This window comes from Bacillus rossius, chromosome 1 (assembly GCF_032445375.1).
Source record: "Bacillus rossius redtenbacheri isolate Brsri chromosome 1, Brsri_v3, whole genome shotgun sequence".
Classification (NCBI taxonomy): Eukaryota; Metazoa; Arthropoda; class Insecta; order Phasmatodea; family Bacillidae; genus Bacillus; species Bacillus rossius.
In genome coordinates this window covers 277,635,237-277,657,618 of record NC_086330.1, presented here as the reverse complement: position 1 = coordinate 277,657,618, position 22,382 = coordinate 277,635,237, and the positions used below count along the sequence as shown (strand labels likewise).

The 22,382-nt window shown below is 38.9% G+C and overlaps 1 protein-coding gene across 1 annotated transcript in view; it reads right to left on the bottom strand.

Moving 5' to 3' along the window:
• Nucleotides 1-22,382, bottom strand: part of LOC134527621 (ABC transporter G family member 20-like) — a 138,759-nt gene that overhangs the window by 59,895 nt on the left and 56,482 nt on the right. The window contains exons 2-3 of the mRNA XM_063360467.1: nt 16,690-16,857; nt 347-506 (exon numbers count right to left, since the gene is read on the bottom strand). Coding sequence (XP_063216537.1) covers nt 347-506; nt 16,690-16,820 — 291 coding nt within the window. The 5' untranslated portion in view covers nt 16,821-16,857. The remainder of the gene's footprint in view (nt 1-346; nt 507-16,689; nt 16,858-22,382) is intronic.

Here is a 22,382-nt window from a genome sequence, read left to right as displayed (position 1 = left end):
TCATGCTGTCTCCACCTCTCCTGATTCCCCCACTACATACCCCTCATGCAATCCTAATTTTCTTCGCGGTTTAAAATTGTTGCAACCTCAGGAAATAAGTTTCACTTAAAAAAAAATCCAAAATTTTCCTAATGAGATACCATACAAATTTTATGATTTTATTTATTGCATACCTACAGAAAAAGCGTGCAATTAGAGGTATTATTTTTTAAAATCAAAACACAGTTATTTGCGATGAACTTATCGTATTTCTGTCATACACATTTTCTTCTTTTTTGTTAAATTGAGAATTTTATATTTACACTGTCGCTGCCCCTGTGATTAGCCGAGCCCCGCGATACGGTACCTGAGGCATGTAGCCAAGCCGGCGGTGTGGCAGCCACCTGCCCTTGGAGCAGGGAGCGCCTCCCAGCACGCGGATCTCTCCCTTGTCCAGGTGTCGCCGCCCCACCACGCAGCTCAGGAGGGTCGTCTTGCCGCAGCCGCTCGCTCCCAGCAGGCCGTAGCTGTACACAACAACACAGCACACTCGTATATCTCCCTTGTCCAGGTGTCGCCGCCCCACCACGCAGCTCAGGAGGGTCGTCTTGCCGCAGCCGCTCGCTCCCAGCAGGCCGTAGCTGTACACAACAAAACAGCACACTCGTATATCTCCCTTGTCCAGGTGTCGCCGCCCCACCACGCAGCTCAGGAGGGTCGTCTTGCCGCAGCCGCTCGCTCCCAGCAGGCCGTAGCTGTACACAACAACACAGCACACTCGTATATCTCCCTTGTCCAGGTGTCGCCGCCCCACCACGCAGCTCAGGAGGGTCGTCTTGCCGCAGCCGCTCGCTCCCAGCAGGCCGTAGCTGTACACAACAACACAGCACACTCGTATATCTCCCTTGTCCAGGTGTCGCCGCCCCACCACGCAGCTCAGGAGGGTCGTCTTGCCGCAGCCGCTCGCTCCCAGCAGGCCGTAGCTGTACACAACAACACAGCACACTCGTATATCTCCCTTGTCCAGGTGTCGCCGCCCCACCACGCAGCTCAGGAGGGTCGTCTTGCCGCAGCCGCTCGCTCCCAGCAGGCCGTAGCTGTACACAACAACACAGCACACTCGTATATCTCCCTTGTCCAGGTGTCGCCGTCCCACCACGCAGCTCAGGAGGGTCGTCTTGCCGCAACCGCTCGCTCCCAGCAGGCCGTAACTGTACACAACAACACAGCACACTCGTATATCTCCCTTGTCCAGGTGTCGCCGCCCCACCACGCAGCTCAGGAGGGTCGTCTTGCCGCAGCCGCTCGCTCCCAGCAGGCCGTAGCTGTACACAACAACACAGCACACTCGTATATCTCCCTTGTCCAGGTGTCGCCGCCCCACCACGCAGCTCAGGAGGGTCGTCTTGCCACAGCCACTCGCTCCCAGCAGGCCGTAGCTGTACACAACAACACAGCACACTCGTATATCTCCCTTGTCCAGGTGTCGCCGCCCCACCACGCAGCTCAGGAGGGTCGTCTTGCCGCAGCCACTCGCTCCCAGCAGGCCGTAGCTGTACACAACAACACAGCACACTCGTATATCTCCCTTGTCCAGGTGTCGCCGCCCCACCACGCAGCTCAGGAGGGTTGTCTTGCCACAGCCACTCGCTCCCAGCAGGCCGTAGCTGTACACAACAACACAGCACACTCGTATATCTCCCTTGTCCAGGTGTCGCCGCCCCACCACGCAGCTCAGGAGGGTCGTCTTGCCGCAGCCACTTGCTCCCAGCAGGCCGTAGCTGTACACAACAACACAGCACACTCGTATATCTCCCTTGTCCAGGTGTCGCCGCCCCACCACGCAGCTCAGGAGAGTCGTCTTGCCGTATCACTCGCTCCCAGCAGGCCGTAGCTGTACACAACAACACAGCACACTCGTATATCTCCCTTGTCCGGGTGTCGCCGCCCCACCACGCAGCTCAGGAGGGTCGTCTTGCCGCAGCCGCTCGCTCCGAAGGCCGTAGCTGTACACAACAACACAGCACACTCGTATATCTCCCTTGTCCAGGTGTCGCCGCCCCACCACGCAGCTCAGGAGGGTCGTCTTGCCGCAGCCGCTCGCTCCCAGCAGGCCGAAGCTGTACACAACAACACAGCACACTCGTATATCTCCCTTGTCCGGGTGTCGCCGCCCCACCACGCAGCTCAGGAGGGTCGTCTTGCCGCAGCCGCTCGCTCCCAGCAGGCCGTAACTGTACACCACAACACAGCACACTCGTATATCTCCCTTGTCCAGGTGTCGCCGCCCCACCACGCAGCTCAGGAGGGTCGTCTTGCCGCAGCCACTTGCTCCCAGCAGGCCGTAGCTGTACACAACAACACAGCACACTCGTATATCTCCCTTGTCCAGGTGTCGCCGCCCCACCACGCAGCTCAGGAGAGTCGTCTTGCCGTATCACTCGCTCCCAGCAGGCCGTAGCTGTACACAACAACACAGCACACTCGTATATCTCCCTTGTCCGGGTGTCGCCGCCCCACCACGCAGCTCAGGAGGGTCGTCTTGCCGCAGCCGCTCGCTCCGAAGGCCGTAGCTGTACACAACAACACAGCACACTCGTATATCTCCCTTGTCCAGGTGTCGCCGCCCCACCACGCAGCTCAGGAGGGTCGTCTTGCCGCAGCCGCTCGCTCCCAGCAGGCCGAAGCTGTACACAACAACACAGCACACTCGTATATCTCCCTTGTCCGGGTGTCGCCGCCCCACCACGCAGCTCAGGAGGGTCGTCTTGCCGCAGCCGCTCGCTCCCAGCAGGCCGTAACTGTACACCACAACACAGCACACTCGTATATCTCCCTTGTCCAGGTGTCGCCGCCCCACCACGCAGCTCAGGAGGGTCGTCTTGCCGCAGCCGCTTGCTCCCAGCAGGCCGTAGCTGTACACAACAACACAGCACACTTGTATATCTCCCTTGTCCAGGTGTCGCCGCCCCACCACGCAGCTCAGGCGGGTCGTCTTGCCACAGCCACTCGCTCCCAGCAGGCCATAGCTGTAGACAACAACACAGCACACTCGTATATCTTCCTTGTCCAGGTGTCGCCGCCCCACCACGCAGCTCAGGCGGGTCGTCTTGCCACAGCCACTCTCTCCCAGCAGGCCATAGCTGTACACAACAACACAGCACACTCGTATATCTCTTTTGTCCAGGTGTTGCCGCCCCACCACGCAGCTCAGGAGGGTCGTCTTGCCACAGCCACTGGCTCCCAGTAGGCCGTAGCTGTACACAACAACACAGCACACTCGTATATCTCCCTTGTCCAGGTGTCGCCGCCCCACCACGCAGCTCAGGAGGGTCGTCTTGCCACAGCCACTCTCTCCCAGCAGGCCATAGCTGTACACAACAACACAGCACACTCGTATATCTCTTTTGTCCAGGTGTCGCCGCCCCACCACGCAGCTCAGGAGGGTCGTCTTGCCACAGCCACTGGCTCCCAGTAGGCCGTAGCTGTACACAACAACACAGCACACTCGTATATCTCCCTTGTCCAGGTGTCGCCGCCCCACCACGCAGCTCAGGAGGGTCGTCTTGTCACAGCCGCTGGTTCCCAGCAGGCCGTAGTTTTACACGACACAGCACATGTGTGTAAATGGTGTGCAGCGTATATGTAGCAACAATTTCGCAGATATCCATACTCATACAGAATGTCCATAAATGAATAACCCAGTTTCAATGGTGTATTATAATAGTTTGAATTTGACTATTTACAATAAATCATAAAATAAATTGAAGGGAAAGTAACTTTGTTTTTCTTAAAAATATTGTATAAGTGCACTTTTAATTATTCGGCACACATCATACCTAATGTCTCACGAGATTACAATGGGAAAGGTCATCCATCCTGTCACCAAATAAAGCTTACAGGTTCACCATCTAGTAATTGGGGAAACAGCCATTCTTTCAACATATTGGGCGATGCAAGCGAGGAAAAAAAACAATACAGTATTCGCGAATGCGCTTATCTAAAACTGTTTGAGTTACTCTTTAATTGTGACCATGAAACAAGACTCTACAAAGCTTATAGATGATACTATTAAATTTAATAACTGGGAAATTCTTTTCTGGATATACTGTTCTATAAATAGAGTGTGTGAATTGGTGATAAGTTAACTCAAACATTAATGCTTCTATTTCAATAATTGTTTCACTCACACAAAGCTACATAATTTCATATGGACACTGGCACTACATAATTTAATTTATTAAAAAATATTATTTATCAATTACAATATTTGTTACCAATAAACCTGAGAATTTACACCCATTGACTGCTTTCTGCAAGACTGCGCTGAGTAAATCTTTTCAGATGTAATGTAGTTATTAAATATAAACTACAACATAATTCAAGGTAAATCTTTTTTAAAACAGGCAGGAGGCTGAACTGTTAAAGATGACTGTAAGATTTTAATTCCAGAAAACTAATGCCACCACTCAATATGAACAGTTACCTGTTGGATCTTGTGAAACTGACTAAAATGCAAATTAAATCCAAGAAAATTTACTACCAGATATTGACTTTCAACAACTTGAAAACAAACAAACAAAAAATACGTGCAGATAAAATATCGTATTTTCAAAACCAGGCACCATATGGTAGATGCTTAAATTAAAATCGAGGATCTATGTTGCAGGAAAATTATATTAATTTACATAAGCAGTAAATAAATTGCATGTAAATGCTGGCTTACGTCACATATCTCGATGGAAGACCAAATAACATGATACAAGAATTGTCATCAAATGGTTCCGCCAAGGTAAAAAAATGGTTAAAATGCCACAAAAAATATAAGTTGCAGCTGTCGTAAAAAGCACTCACGAAGCCAAGATGGGCTCATAATATAAAGACATGTCTCTTGGGATAATAATTTTTAAATGGTGAATTAAATAATTTCGCAAAGAAACAATTAACATTTTTTAATATTAGATTTTGTTTAGGCATCTAAGTATTGACAATAGTATTTTCTCGTACATGCTTCGGGCTGTGGATTGGCATTGATTCGCAAAGCCAAAGTACAGTATTGACTTTCGGTGGATCATTGTTCGATGTCTGCAGCTGTATCGAAAGGACACAGGTGTAAAATTTGTAGCAAGGTATTTATCTTGAGAAAGCATGGTAGACAACATAAGAAGTATGATTGTGTTAAAAATCCGCTACGCAAAATGATAAGTTGTGATTGATGTAGCAAGTCATTTACACGAAGAGAGAGCTTAAAAAGACACGCTATAAATTGTAACGTCAAGCCTGCTTATAAGCTGGAGTACAACGATGGATCTTCTAATCTAAAGAGTGTTCTGCATTACGACCATAATTTTCCTTGTCCTGAATGAGATTATGTTCATAGCTCTTTCGATCTCTTCAAAGAACTTAATTGAAGGGTGATTGATTTATGGAAGAATGAAGACAATGGAAGAATCCTTAAAATTAAAACTGAGAATACATTCAACCCGAATTCAAGTAGATCGTTCGTACTATGTAAAAAAGATGGACTCTTAAGAAGGAACGTTGAAGATGATGAAGAAGCTTCGACATCAACGATTTCAAATTCTTACTGTAAACTTGGTGAAGACGTTGACTTCTACGATGGTGGTGACAGTGACTCTTAGGCTGGTGATAAAACCAACGACGGTAAAGAAGCACCTAAAGCAGTCGAGATCGAAATCTTTTATGAAGCCCTAAGACCAAAACTGTGGAAACATCGTGATCAAATAAACAATTCTGATCAAACTAACGATAAACACTGGGAAGATAGAGATCTTAAAAAAAATGAGAACCGACATTACAGGAAGATGGTGATAGCAGAAGAGATAATTAGCCTATATGTCATGGGAAGATCCTTGCATATTAGTTGTTCGCCTGAGACGGTTGGTGGCATCTGTTCGTAGAGGAAACTACCCGCATATCGACGAAGTAGCGTCCATACTGAAAGAACTGAGGGAAGCTGGTTACATACAATAAGCACTTGTTTTCTATCATGTGTGTATAGTTAAAAAATAAATCAAAAATTTAAATTTAAAAAAATGTTTTATTTCTTGTAAACAGATTTCTAACTAAGACTGTGATATCGCAATACAGCTGCCTCTTCGTTGATTGTGCTTCCAAATGAGCTTCCTTTTCGTTGACTGTGCTTACAAATGTTCTGGTTTTTGTTGGTTGTGCTTCCAAATGTGCTTAATTTCGGTGATTTAGCTTCAAAATGTGCTTCCTTTTGTCGATTGAGCTTCCGATGGTGCTTCCTTTTCGTTGAATGTGTTTCCAAATGTGCTCCCTATTTGTCAAATGTGCTTCCGATTGTGCATCCTTTCGTTGATTGTGCTTCCGATTGCACTTTATTTTCTTTGATTGTGCTTTTGATTGTACTTCCTTTTCGTTGATTGTACTTCCAACTGTGCTTCCTTTTCGTTTATTGTGCTTTCGATTGTGCTTCCTCTTCTTTGATTCTACTTCCAATTGTGCTTACTTTTTGAATGTTGGCCGTTAAGTCTATACTCAGGACAAAATTTGTCTCATGGTACAGAAATGTTTGGTCTATACGATTGACACTGTTCTTGACACCTGGTCTCGTGTTCCGAAGACACTTTACCTATACGTATAGCATTTTACATGAACTGGTCGTCGGGGTAGGTATCGTGTCCATAGTTGTTTTTCGCGAAGTGAATGATTAATAAACTCCCAGAAATGTAACGGAAACATAATTTAAAAAAAAAGCTGTAGTTATTCTTATCACTAATTGAGGATCAAACCAAAGATCGAAAACTATCGCGACAATCATTATTTTAATAGGAAGTAATTTTTTAATGAAATTTGGAATTTTTCCGAATTTCTAAGATGTCGTCCAAATTTCAAGATGGCCGATACCGTGAGAATAACTATCTTTTAATAAATAATACTGCACTCTAGTGGCTAAGAATTAAACTAACATAATGGTAATGCACTCTACCAGATATATGTGTACTACATGACCCTAGTGCTCATTGTATCGATTACTGAAAAAAAGATGGCGGCGATGTCCTCTAGCAGGTGATGTGTGTTAACTAGTGCTCCTGGTAGCGAGTATTGAACAAAATATGGTAGATCCAAAATGTCACCATGGTCAATGTTAAAGGTCATTGTCTAATGTCAAGGTCACAATCAAAAAGGTATTTGTCTAATGTCAAGGTCACCGTCAAAAAGGTCAAAAGTGAAGGCCAAAGTCGTTTTCAAAGGTCATTGTCAAGCTCAAAGTTCAAGGTAAAATATTAAGGCCAAGGTCAATGTCAAGACCCACAGTCAAGGTCAAAGGTCTAGTGGACGAAAATTATACTAAAATGGTGGTAACGCACTCTAGCAGACGAATCGCGTCAATCATTATTTTAATAATTAATTTTTTGATAAATTTTGTAATTTATTCCCGAATTTCTAGGTTAATTTTTATAAATTTAAATATGGCGGTCATAACAGCTTACTGGAAACTGGTATATGAGGAACTTAGGTCTCTTTTAGTATTTTGAACAGGATTTATTAAAAAGGTATTCTTTACAAAAATTTAAAATTGTTTAAGGGATAGAACCAAGGTCAGGAACTAATCGAATCAATTAGTATGTTAATTTCAAATTTATTTAATAAATTTTGCAATTTTTCCCGAGTTTCTGGCTAAATAATTACGAATTTACTATATGGTGCTCAGATGTCAAGATGGTGGATGCCAGAGTTATTATAAATAATTACTACAATCTAGTGGACAAACATTAAACTAATATGATGATAATGCACACTAACAGATGGCATGTGTTCTGCATGACACTAGCGCTCCTTGTATCTATTAGTGAAAACGAGATGTCGACAGCACTTACTAGCAGATGCCATGTGTGTTAACTAGCGCTCCTGGTAGCAAGTACTGAAAACCAATATGGCGGCTCGGTCTGGAACGGACTATGTTGTTAATCCTTCAAATTAAAAACGGACTATGTTGTTAATCCTTCAAATTAAAAAATTACAAGTCCGCAAATGTATGGAATTTTTATTTACCTTATTTAATTCTCAGTCTGGTAAATATCTCGATGGCCGTGCGGTTAAAGGAGTATGTTTTCCAACCTAGAGATCAGAGCTGAGTTGGTTTGAATCACAGTTCTTCCAAAGTATTTTGTAAAAAAAAATCATATGTCGATAAGAAACATAATAACTCTGGTAGGTAATGGAACAACGACCTTATGAGATGAGACAGAGTGATGCTGGCACTCTTTAGGAGTCAACAGTAGAAACAATGACGTCGGTATCCAAGATGGTGGGTCTCCATGAAAACAGAAAAAACCAAGAATGGTGGACGTGTCATCATCCAAGATGGCGGCCTCCAGCAGACGAAACAAAATGGCGGACATGATATCAGAATCCAAAAAATGAGTGTGAAATAAAAATCAAGATGGCGGACATGTTATTAGAATTCAAGATGGCGGCCATAACATAAATTGTAACGTTCTATAATCAAAGATGGCGGTTGTAATGAAAAGCGCAACGGTGACGTCATACACATCCAATATGGCAGGTGTAACGAAAAGTGCAGCATTAGTGAGTGGGGTGCACGATTTAAAGATGGCGGATATAAGCTGGCGAATCCATGGTCTAAGTCATGGTCGAAATTCAAGGTCAAAGGTCAAGGTCAATGACATACAATATTGCCGCAATATTGTATTTTCGCTTTGCAAACCATTGCCAATTCACAGCCTGAAGCCTGTGCCACAAATTCTATTGTACACTACTCATCTAGTTTTCCAAAAGGAAAAAAAAAATATTTAATATGTATTTATTTGGATTTCAAGGACAGATACTTCAATTTTTTATTGTCTTCAGCTTTTTTATGGTACTGAAGCATATATCTAAAGCAAAACCAGTAAGTTCTGGTTGTGAAAGATCACCTCTTGAGATAGTTTTTTTTTAAATTTTTTTTTTCCACTTAGGGGCAGGTGGCCTTCTGGCTGAGAGAAACGTAATATTCAGCAATAATGAGTCTTCGTTAAGTTTCATACTGTATGTACGTAACGTAATATTAGTAAGAGGAAAAAATATCTCTACCTTCAAGTAATTTAAAAGCAATGTAATAAATCTCGTAAGAAGGACAAAGAAAGGCTTATAATTTGCTTTAATCAGCACAATACTTCGCTCTGATCGAATCTAGTCAAAAAATATCTTATGTGAAAAATTTTCTATTCAGTTTAATTTTTTTTTTAATGGCCATTGTGTTTATTACTGTTGCTAAGCCCTCAACCAAAAGTTGGCTTTTTTACTCTTGCTAAGAGGCAGGTAAGACCGAGATTTCACATCTCTATCGTCAAAAAATAGATCACTTATCGAGGTCATAAAAACGTGATTTAGGTAAAAAAATGTTTTCATTTGACGGTTGTTTTGGGATTTAGGAAATATGAAACGAAGAACTAGGAAAACATTTGGGCACTAGGTATCTATAGTTTCCACACTCAGGTGCCGGGTATTTGTGCCACAATGAAAAACAAAATACTCTTTTAAAAAACGACGAATTTTGTTACATACAATTTTTAAGAATTGAATAGTTCAAAAACCTAATTATAATTCAGATTAATAAAAAACGTTAAAAATCTTCTTTATCTTTCTTGACATTTTTTTTTAACGTGGCAACTAAAGTTTTCTTCATTTGGCTAAGACGAGATAATATGCTTACAAAATTAAAAAAAAAGTTAACATTATTTTTAAAAGAGAAACGAAATAAGATATTTTTTTTATTATTCTACGAAAAGAGAGGCGAAAATACAAATAAAGTGTTTCTTAAAAGTTTAAACCACTTTTGCAGCTATTCAAACAACACGTCTTCATACCTATATTTATGTAAATGTATGTCTTCATATAAAATTAATCTTTTATTTCAAGCGATTATGAATTTTTTTATTTAAAACCATTAAACCATATCTACAGTTTTAAAGTATTTTGGCAATTGAATATGAAAATAAAAGTGACTTAACAACCAAAGAGCACTGAAAGTAAAACCACGTCACATGACTAAAATTATTTTTTTTAAATAGCTTTAGCTTTCTATAGTTATTAGTAATATACAAGGAACAAAGGCCGACAAATTTGAGAATACAGACATACATTTTTACGTTATCAAGCAATCTTTGTATTAACAACTTGAGTAGTTTATCTTATATATCACACACAGAAATGAAAAGTAAGTTGTAAGTAATATGTCAAACGATTTATGGCATAAAATATTATATTCCATTGCTTTAAATTATTTTTTTATATTTTTTTATTATTTTATCCATTTGAAAACAACGTTCTATAATATAATTTACGTTTGACGATTTAGATCGTTGTCACAGTCCATTTCTATGCTATCCACATGCTATACAAGCAAATTATAAATTGTCCAGTTTTCTTTTCTCAAGTGAAACCATTACTTAAAAATTATATGTGTAACGTTAGAGTAACCTGCTAAAGTTGTACTATTCCCTGATATTTTAGCGTGAAAAAAAATTATTTAAAAATTCCAAAAATGCCATTATAAAGAATACTTACTTGTAAAAAAAATTATCTATTGATTATACTGGATCCATCCCTTTAAAATATCTTGGCTACGGCCTTGACAGCAGACGTCGCGATTCGTGCAGTGTATGTCCGACGAGGTGGAAGAGAAGGCCGACATGTGTCACGTGTAAGGGCTGGCGCACGGCAATGTAGGGGAAGAACAAAGAGTGTGTGCCGAGAAAGTTTTCCAACAAGCCACGAGCAAGATGCGGCAACATTCCAGCGCTTTTTCTGCAAATAAAGTTTGTTGAGAAAACTAATCGCCGTCGGTCCTTGAATGTCCTAACACAATGCAATAGAAAATGTCTGAATAGTGCAAATGATAAATAGGCATAAATCCAGCTATACTGAGGTACAGAAAATTTCGATAGAATTGGGGTTATAATTTAGTATACCATCCAACATCCAAAGAGTATTCCTCAAATACACTTATCGTAGACATACTACTGATTAGCAACGAATAATTATAGTTACGATGATTTTGGGATACACTCCAAATCCAATCTTACCACAGAAATTTGACGTCTTATTTTCGTTCAAGATAATGTCGATCGTAAATTTTAAAGCATTTACGTTTATTGGATACAATAAACTGTTATAAATATTTATTTAGAGATATTTAATGACTCTTGTGTTTAAAAATTAATATTTTTAATTAAGCTAATTTATGTAGTCTACGTTCTGCCCAAGGTTACATGAGAGTAAAATTTGCTTAGTGGTTCCGAGAAATTATTTTTTAGAATATTTATTCCATATTCTTAAAAACACCTTTTTATTAAAAAGGATTAAATAATTAAAATAATTTTGCATTAACACACTATTAGTAGTACAAATATTACTTAGGTGCAAACATTATAAGACGTATTTTAAAGGGTGCAAGTAGAGTAAGTATTTACTACTAGGAGGTTGTAAGGCGCCCGTTGTAAAATGTTTAATATAACAAACACTTTTATTTAATATAAACAAAATTTTAATTAAAAATTTATTATATTATTGTGCATATGGAACTTATTTCAGCTATAAATATATACATATATATGAAATTATAAAAAATATTTGACAATAAATTATATATATTAAGCACATCTGAACTAATTACCGAAAATTTTTGCAGCAAGAAATTAAGTTTCTACAAAAGAAGAATATAATACCAAAATTCAAAAGGGTGTAACTACAAAAGCATATCTGCCACAAAAACTTTCATCCATACAAACATATATATAAACAAACTGCAAAAAAATTTTTTTTAATAAGATTATAAACTTCAGAGAAATAAGCATATTAAAAAAATAAAAACAAAGATTTTCGAAAGGCCATAAGTACAAATTTCTAAAAATCATCAAAAGATTCCCATTAACGAAAACTTACATTTACAATGAGGGAAAATGTTTCACAGTTATTCGTTTAGAGCAATATTTTCTGAGATATAAGCGGTTTTATTCATTATAAACATAAGTATTCGTAAGGTGCCTAAGGCGACCATTATTTAATAACTATGGCGTGTTCCTCTTATATAGATGTATTTTAAATGTTACTATATTGTTACACTTCCATTTATATGTTATATACACATCTCTATGGTGTAGGCCAATATTTGTTCTTCATGATACGCTTGACTCCAAGGTACACATATCTATTTGGCATTACAGAGTCAGTAGGCTCGTGATGAGCATAACTATATATAGGATTAATATAAACATGTTTATAAAATTAATTATTTAATTTTGTAAAATAATCGAGATAAATTTCAATTAATAATGATAATAAATCGATATTCTAAATGTTAGTCTAATTTACTGTGTATGATAAGTCAGTGAGTGACTGCTACACTATTTAAGTCCACCTATGCTCCTCCTCGTCGGTACGCCACTGTCCTTTCCTGTGGGTACGCGCATGGCTTTTACGAATATAAAATAAATAACTTTAATTCTGGATGCAAATAATTAAAAGAAATAAACATAATGAAAAGACTGGAGTGGAATCATTATTACGCTTGGTAAAGTTTCCATTTAATCAAATTTTAAAAAATTAATTTAAAACATAGTATTTAATATAAATTTCAATACGTTTATAAAATTAATTACAAATTTAGTTAAATAATCCATATAAATTTTAATTATTAGTAAAATCATTGCACACACTGAATTTAAATAATAATTTAATCATATGTAATTTCTAATGCAAATAAATAATAATTATTTTATTTTTATTTAAAAGATTGAACCAAATAATAACACAAACCACAGGCAGTAAGTTAATTCTTATTATTATCGCTATTGCAGCCCATATCACAATACACTACAACGGCATTAAAACATAGTTGTGGTATCTGTAATGGCTTACTTAACGTAATACAATAATGCAGTCAATTTGATCGTTCTTTTCCGATTTTAGTTAAAAATATGGCCATAAATACGAGCACATTTAAACAAAATAGCCTTTAGCCGACTTGAATAAAATATATTTATAAAAGTAAAAAAAAAATTTTATTCTGTTCCGTGGTTTTTGAGTTTTCTCTTACAAATAAATATACTCAAACCTTCTCTAAATAGTATTTTCATAGGCGGATTTTTAAATAATCAAAACTGTTCACCTTTTAAGTATATTTTTTTACATTATTAAATTCTAAAGCAAATCACTTTAGAGATAAAATAATAAATATCAACTCTCATAATCTGTTGTACAGAACTCTTTAAGAAAATGTTTTTACTGGTGGGCATTCAAAACTAATCTGTAAGCCTGCAAAATGTAATAGATTTAAATGACATCCGTTTTTTTAATTTCTAGTTATTTGACAATCCCCGGAAAAAAACAAAAAAAAAACAGACACTAACCATCTTTAGAACTACGTGTTACATAGTGAAATAAAACGATACTACAGCAGACATTTAAAAAATAGCCATTGCATCGTCCCGATAATAAACACGATAGTGGATTCTAACATGTGGACAGTATATTTTTTAGGTCTCTGCTATAAGTTAAATATAAATATTTATAACAAAAATATTTTAGTTTTAAGATCGTTTTAATCACAGAAACTTCTTCATAGTATAGAAGTTGGATAAATATTATCAAAGTAACTTTCAGAGCAAACACTGTTGTTCTGCACTGCAGCAGCGGCTTTCTAATTCACCCATTCAATGACAGTGTTGGCTTCTTTCAGACAGAAAGGTAATTAATTTTACCTAACTAATAGTTAAATATTTCCGCAACATACCGTATATCCATAAATTTTAATAGTAAAAACTGTAAGCGTTGTAGATTGTTGGTTCGAGGTCACAATTAAAGAGAAAATCAAATAGTTTCAGATTAGTGCATGAGCGAGTACCTTTTTGTTTTGTTTTTTCTCGCTTGCAGAGTCACCCACGCAAAATGGCAACTACTGAACGTTAAGCGTTTTGTGTCTGCAATTTGATAGGAGTGAATATGTAATTTAAGTTCAACGAGCGTTCCCCATTGGAATCTCTTTGTACGAGAGAGTGGTTGAACATCGGAGTCCCTGATCGTTGGATTGGTCGACAGAGGTCTTTTTCGCTGGCCTCCACGTTCACGTGGCATAACGCCATGCAATGTTTTCCTTATGGGGCTTTATAAAAGGTCGTATGTACGTTCCTCCGCTACCTAATGATTTGCTAGAGTTGAAACACAGAATTGAAGAGGCTATTGCTTCCATTGCTCCGGATGTGTTAACCAAAGTGTGGGAAGAATTGACTTTAGGTTGGATGTGTGCCGTATAACGGCAAGAAATAACGGTAAGAAAAACTAGGTTAGTTTACCCTCAATTTGATGTATGTTTTATTGCAAATGGTTAAAATAAGATGGTATAATATATCATTGAAACTGGGACATTCTTTTATAGACATAATAAAGAATGGTTGGGTGCAGGTATCTATAGTGTGCCAGAAATTAGGCATTTCGACACGATTTGTTTTCAATTTTTATTATAATTTTAAATTATTTTTGGAAATTTTATTTGCTCTATAATTTGGTTACTAAAGGGCGATTTACACTTTGTTAGGCTGGTGTACTCCCCTAAGTTAAACTTTGAGCCAGTTGTCTGAAGCACCTTTCCCAGAGACGTATCTGATATTTTGCAGATCTAATACTTTGCTGGCAGCCAGTTTGAAATTTCCTCGCTTACAGGCACGTACCAGGCCTGTAAAGTTATTTCACTTCATGACTAAAACCGCCTACAGCAGCTCTGGACGATCTGTTACCATTTCTCATAGGCGAGCTGACCATAGCTTTTACTGTCACGAATATGTATTAGGTTCTCTCCTCGAAAAGCACGTCATGGACGCTTGTTCCCAGCGTCGTTGCGTTCCCCCCCCCCCCCTCTTTAGTTCTAAGAATTCGTCTAAGGCAAATGACCGGTCAGAATCCCCAGCAGACAGCGACTGTCTCCAAGGACGCCTTGCATAAAAAAATGTGTGTGCCAAGATGGACCGCACATGATACCTAGCGGCAAACTCGCTAACCGCCCAGCCAACTTACCCTGTAGGCCGCCAGAGTGTAGCACCTGACTGCTCCTTTAACCCTTGGTTTAAGCAGACGCCTTGGGCGAGTCGATTCTTTTTTTATTTCAGACACCCCTCAACAGGTAGCGCTAAAGTCGGCCAGTGCTACCAACTTCGAGACATCAGTCAGAGTTTTTTTTTATGACGCCCACTCGGGGAACTTCGGAACCTTTCGGTCCGGACTCCCAGTCACCCCCTCCACTTTTGATTCGAGATTTACTTTTAATTAAGAGACGCGGTTCTTCGCGGGACACTTCGCGTCGCGACTGCAGACGGACCATTTTGCGGTTATCGGCGAGTCGACGAGACACTGCTAGACTTCCATCCGGCCGCAACCGACTATGTAGTCGCTTATATAAGGGATGCTATCCCTGTAATTTTTTTATGTAGTTTAGTCTGTCTGCGTAGTACAAACTGCTATAGTTATATTTCTTTTAAATTATTTATTTTGAAATGATGAAAACGACCGCGCCCAGCCGCGTGAGCTCCGGGAAACAAAGCCACGACCTCCGGCGCTTCTGTAACTTTTGACCCTTTTTTGAACTTTCTTTAAATTACGCCGTCAAACAAAGTTAATCATACAAACATAATTTCTGGACTTTAAGTACATACCTCAACTGGGATAGTTTAAATATATTTGTATTTTTTTTATTGGTTTATGTATTTTTAGTAAATGAAACTTTGATAATTCCATGTACGGCCGGCCAATAATTTTTTTTTTAATATACCTGAGAGCTGTTTAAGAATGTAATTAATATTGTACGTTAATATTTTCTTGTATCTGTTATAAGTTTCCTCAGTATGGAGTAATTATAGTTGAGACGGAATCACACCTTGTTTTTGTTCATTTATAATAAACTTGTGAACCTAAAGATCCATCCAGCAAGACAAAAATGGTAATCAGATCATGGTTTGCTGCTACAAAAATGGTAGCAGTTAGCTTGGTTTGATCCTTGCTACAATAGCAAAAAATATAAAAATAAAATAAACTGACAGGCACCAGAAGTTTCTTCCTTGTACTTGGCGGCTATTTGCAAAAGAAACCATTGTCTTATTCGGTCGGGCAATTATGCCCGAAGGCTTCCGCACCTCATGGCTGTAAGTCGCGTGCCGATATTGGGCAAACTCGACCGATCAAGGAGAGCAGACAACGCAACACGGAAAAAAATTTTTTTCTGACCTTTTACCAAAAATTCCTTGGAAACCAGTTGCCAATAAATCTCTTGCAGTACTGCAACAAAGATGTCTAATGTTGTACAAGACATGGCTATTTTTTTATAATACATATATAAAATAATTTTTGAGATAATACTTAGAATTTCCTACGAAAATTGGCGACTAATGTTATATCTTAGCTGATGTTTCATTCGAGCGTAATTTTTATCATCCATGGAAAATAAAATAGATATTTCAACTACTTTATTTTGTGTTATTATGCTTATTAATGTTTGCACTTAATCCTGGAAAGCTATTCGTAGAAGGGTTAACAAATAACTATTACTACTTGAGGTACTAAGAAAACACAAAGCCTGAATTCCTGGGTAAGAATCTGAACCCAGTATTGTTGTGGTGACAGTTATATTCCATTGCACAGTGTAATAACAGTAAATGCAACGTCACTCACATGTGGCCTGTCCGCACGGACATGTTGAGCTGGGACAGCACTGGCACGTCGCCGTACTGCTTGCAGCCTCGCCTCACGCTGACGGCCAGCTGGCTGCGGTCTCGCAGCGGTAGTGGCTGCAGCTCCATCATGCCGCATGCCACCCCCGGGGGTGCTGACTCTGCAACACTGCAACACGAGCACCCTGCAAACACTGCGACACGACCACTCTGCAACACTGCAACACTGTGATACTGCAACACTGTGACACTGCAACATGAACACCCTGCAACACTGCAACACGACCACCCTGAAACACTGCGACACTGCAACATGAACACCCTGCAAAACTGCAATACGACCACCCTGCAACACTGCAACACTGTGACACTGCAACACTGCAACACTGTGACACTGCAACACTGTGACACTGTGACACTGCAACATGAACACCCTGCAACACTGCCACACGACGACCCTGAAACACTGCGACACTGAAACACTGCGACACTGCAATACGACCACTCTGCAACACTGCAACACTTTGACACTGCAACATAAACACCCTGCAACACTGCAACACTGTGAAACTGCAACATGAACACCCTGCAACGCTGCCACACGACGACCCTGAAACACTGCGACACTGCAATACGACCACCCTGCAAACACTGAAACACGACCCCCCCTCAAAACTGCAACACCACTTTGGCGTCAGCGACAGCTCGTAGAGCAGACTGTTCTGCGATGTGAGTGTTATCATGTAGCACGTCTAAGATGTGTATTTCTAAGTAATCACACTTTTTTTGTGTGTGTTTGAAGTGCTGTTTATAAGTTTGACATTGCCAAATTGCCATCGTTCAAACGAAGTACATTTCAAAGTTATGTTATTGTTATCTATGTTGTTTGTAAATAATTATCATCATAGTTACGATAGTTCAAACAGGTGTGTTTCAAACTTTTGATCGTTCGAACTGATGACAGTTCTAAGTTATGATATTCATCCCACATCATTTAAGTGAAACTTGTTTGCTGATTCCAGAGCGTTACGAAAATTCCAATCACATGAGGGGAACAGATAGGTACTTGGTGGGGTGAACCGGTAGAGGAAGAGGATTGTGCGTCAGCGGCGAAGCCACTGCAACGCCTGCGCTAGCGGTCGATTGGGAAGACGGTAAAGGCGGAGGGGAAGGGGGAAGTTACGTAGCTTAGCACGCTATATACTAGTTGTAAAGGCTGGAAAGGGAGACGACAGGAAACAGGTAGAAATGACGCATCAGGGATGCCACGGAATTTTCGTAACGCTGCTGGCGTTTGTCTACTCCTCAGGTTTTTTGGAGATATTTAATGCATCCTTACTATTCTTATCTTGTTCAATAAATAATAATAATGATTTTTCTCTATCTATATACCAATTAAATAAAAGTTTCAATTCTGTCGTGCGAGGACTCCACGTATACACTCTTGTAATTTTTTCTAAGGGTCTTAAGTTATGACTGTTTCAAGCGTGACTTTCTAAGTCAAGTGTGTGCCCCGTCTCTCGTACCCGAGGCCAGACGCCGCGCCTGCAAGCACGTGGGCACATTCCTCACCCTTTGGGTTAAACATTTTCTTCACGTGAAGCACTGGTTAGTTGCGTTTTTAATGTAATTTTTTTTGTAGAACCATACAAAGCATCAATTTGTTTGTTTTTTCCGGTGGCATGACAACGTGTTGCAAATTCCTTTGCAAAATCCATACGGCGCCATTTGTTAAATTGCTGGTACCACATTTTGCTCTCTGTTCTGGTAGCACTTGAATATGTTACACGGTCTTCCTTGTGAAAATAATTTTTGAAACACTTATGAAGTGATTAAAATGTATGAATTTTGCAGCCCAAGGTATTATATACAATAACTTGAATTCATTATAAACCAAATCATTTAATTTGTTTAAGAAAAATTATTTTTAATAAACACAAACAAGTTTCTTTACCAAAATTGATTCCAAATATTTGTACTAAATGCTATAATCTATTTGCAAAACGTCAGGCAGGTATTAATTAACTTTAGGTACATTTATTTACTAATCACGTAACGGTGATTCTCTAAGAGTTCGCGGTGGGTGATGCAGAGCCTTACAGCACTCTCTCATGTTGTCAAACTTTCGTCTCTGGGAAAATTTTAGGCAAAATTTTAAAGGCCTCATGTTTGACCCAATTTTGGTATTTGATTCTTTGAGCAAACAAATCTGCGACTGCTTCGACCTCTCCAAGTGTGCATAAGGTTTCATAGCGAACCCAATATACACGAACAATATCCGCCCAACAATACTTGGCAAGTTTCCCGCCGCGCACGAAGATATAACTCGTCCATAATGAAATAAAATCCAACAAAAAATATTCTTTTCCCTCGGTTTAGTAAAAAAAAAAAAACTACGGTATCGCTTTATTAATCTCACCTCGTAATTCACAATGGGGTACATAACGTCTGGAACTAGAAAAATTCGCGTGTTCATTGACCTAAGAATTTTACTCCACAATCCTCAAATCCAACGCTCAGATTTCTCATGTCCTCCGGCTGGAGGGCCTGTGATTCGATACATTGTCGAAAGTTTTTTTCCTTAATTGGTCCAGATTCCTACAGAAAAACCGTCTACCAAATCACAGAAGCAGCATGCGCTGCAAAGTGTTTGAATTACACAGCCTATCGCGAAATGAATCCCAGCCTCTATTCATTGCTAACGCGTTGTCTTCATGAACATACCAGTTTTAAACAGTTATCTGGGAGGTTGTCTTGTAAACATCTCCTTACCTATCCATCGCAAAACAGAATGTCATTAAATGGAAGAGCGTAAGGATATCGCTCATTCTAAATATGTCGTCACACAAGTCACGAAATGAGCCGCCTGATTTTTTTTTATTTTGTATTCATGGTCCATACAATAAAAAAAAAAAAAAAAGATAGTTAAAAATTGTCAAATCTCCCAACACGTGGATGTTTGCAGGGTAGGCTGCTGGTGGAGGAACAGGCTGAATCTTGGGATACCTAAAGCTGTCTACCAGGCTACTTACGAGTGTGGCGACCTCCTGGGCTCCAGTCGCGCCGACGGCGAGGAACGTGTGACGTCACCCGAACGAGCGCACAGTGACTGCAGGAGCAGCAGTCTCGACCACCTCTCGCCGCGAACCACACCGAGTGTCGGGGGCCTTGGAGGCTGTCTGCTCCCGCTGTCTGGTCCTCGCGAGGAAAGAAGGCGCGCCGGTGTGGGTGGGGGGGAGGTGGGGAAGGGGGAAACGCTGCGAGGAGCGGAGCTGAAGAAACGTGTTTTCAGATGCTCTCGGGATTTTTTTTTATTTTTTATTTTATTTCAAGCGCGGCCTTCGACATTTACGTTCGCGACCTTGGAACCAGCGTGGAGAGTTCAACGGCTGGGCGGGGCCGTGGTATATGCGAAGCGCGGAGCGAAAGTGTCAGCGAACATTGTCAAAAACAACGCTACCCCACTACAACCAAACACATTTTCAATGTTAATTATACATATATACCACAATTTCCAACAGAATACTCTCTTTCTTTCTCAAAATTAGTATTTGAACGTAATAATTAAAATCTTGATAAGTGAAATTATGTACTCAGACTAAAGGTAACGGAAACAAATTGATGTTTTTTTTAAAAATAATAATAAAACTAATTGAATGAAGATAATGAGTATAATACCCGTGAAATTGCCGATGTCAAATGTTAAACATAAAGACAGTACATAGAGCATTCCGTGGAAGGAATAAGTACAGAAAAACAATATCACAGCACAAACAGTAGGCTGACAACAACGAGACAATTGTAACAAGAACAACAACACAACGATAACGCACAGCAATGAAAATAAACACAACGACGATGGCAAGGACGTCCAAGACAATCAGTTACGACGTTTCGGGAACTGAGATCTGTTCACGTCATCAGACTAGAACCTACTGATAAGAAGACACTGTGTTCATTAAATTGATCTCTTATCTGACCTTCCTCAGTATTTCTTTCTTCCTCGTCATTTCGTTGGAGACCCTAAAATTATATTTTAGTTATCTTTAGTGCCTCGTAATTGGTGGAGGCTTCAGAATTCACACATGTACGCAAATAAGTCATGGTCAATCAATCGTCCATAGGATACTGCCATTTTTTACTCCCGGCCAAGATTTTTAAAGGGTTTTTTAATGAATTATTTTCTTGCGGGAAGTGTCAAAACTACTTATGCTCTAACGAGAACGCAGTGAGTGTGTTTGATGGTATGCAACACAGCATTTTCTAAAAATTTTTACCCGCTGAGGTAAAGGACATCATGTCTCAAAATTGTAACTTTTCAGGAGAGCAAGTTTTCCAAATGTTCTAATTTTTTTTTTGTCTTTGTTATGAGTCTGAGTTTATAATTGGAAATTGAAACACAATATTTTTAAACTTCTTTATTAGAAAAAAATATGTTTTCAAGATAAATTCATCTTCATTCAAAAATAGTATTTTGGGAAATAGTGCTGTAGGTATCTGTACACAGAATGTTTCATATTTAAACGGAAAGTAGTTGATAAGCTGATTAATTACGGTTATAAATAACAAAAATATTCAAAAAGTGTCAAAGTTCTTAAAAGACAATTTTTAAGAAGTATATTAATCCACACTCAGCAACAAATTATTAAATACTTTGACTAAACGGTTTTGCTACGTAATCATAAATAACTTAATAATTGATAAAAATTTCAATTAATTTAAACATGCAATACTTTTTGAGGAAAAATATTTTTTGCAAAAAATTTTAATTGGGTAACTTTGGCTATTCAAAATCTAATATATATGTATACATATAAATTCACATACTTAACTAAATTCCCAGTTATTTGATTCATTAACCTTATTTTCCAATTACTTGATAGATAAATTAAGTTTTTTTCATTATGATTAGTCAAATTTCCCAGACTTAAATTATTGCCGTATTAATATTAGAAATAATATTTTCCCCCAAAAAATTACAGTACTGTTCATTTAATTATAAATTGTTATTTATAATTTTATGTAGGAAAAATATTAAGTCACAGTATCAAATAAGGCCTACAACTCTAAAACTAAGATACTTTATAAATTTTGTTGTTTTTATTCAGAACCGTAATTAACTGGTCTATATACTGTTCTTGGTTTGACGTTGAGTTTTGAAAAATACTGTACAAAAATTTCACTTCGGAAATTATGGTGTGAGTACACTGAGCGAAAACTGTACATCGTTGACATGGTACCTACAACCAAATTTCATAAAAGAAATGGGTGTGTGCACTTACATACTCGCGTTAGAATTTATACTTACTTGCGTAAAAAACTTACTTTAATTCTGCACGATAATAATTAATAGAAAATAAATAATAAAAGGAATGGAGTTGTATTTAAAAATACTGTTGGTAAAGTACAAATTCAGTCAAAATCATACAATTTAAATCAATACTCAGTGTTGAATATTGATGGAAACACGCGTATAAAATTAATTATTTAATTTAATAAAATAATTGAGATAAATTTTAATAAATAATTAAAGTATGTTAATATGCTAGATGATTATTCTAGTTTATTAATATTAATTATGTATGAAAAAAATATGTTATAAAGTTAAATTTAAATTCATATACTTAAATTATACATACGGGGACATAACCTCAGCTATATAAATAAGTACACTTGGAAATAATATTGAAAAAG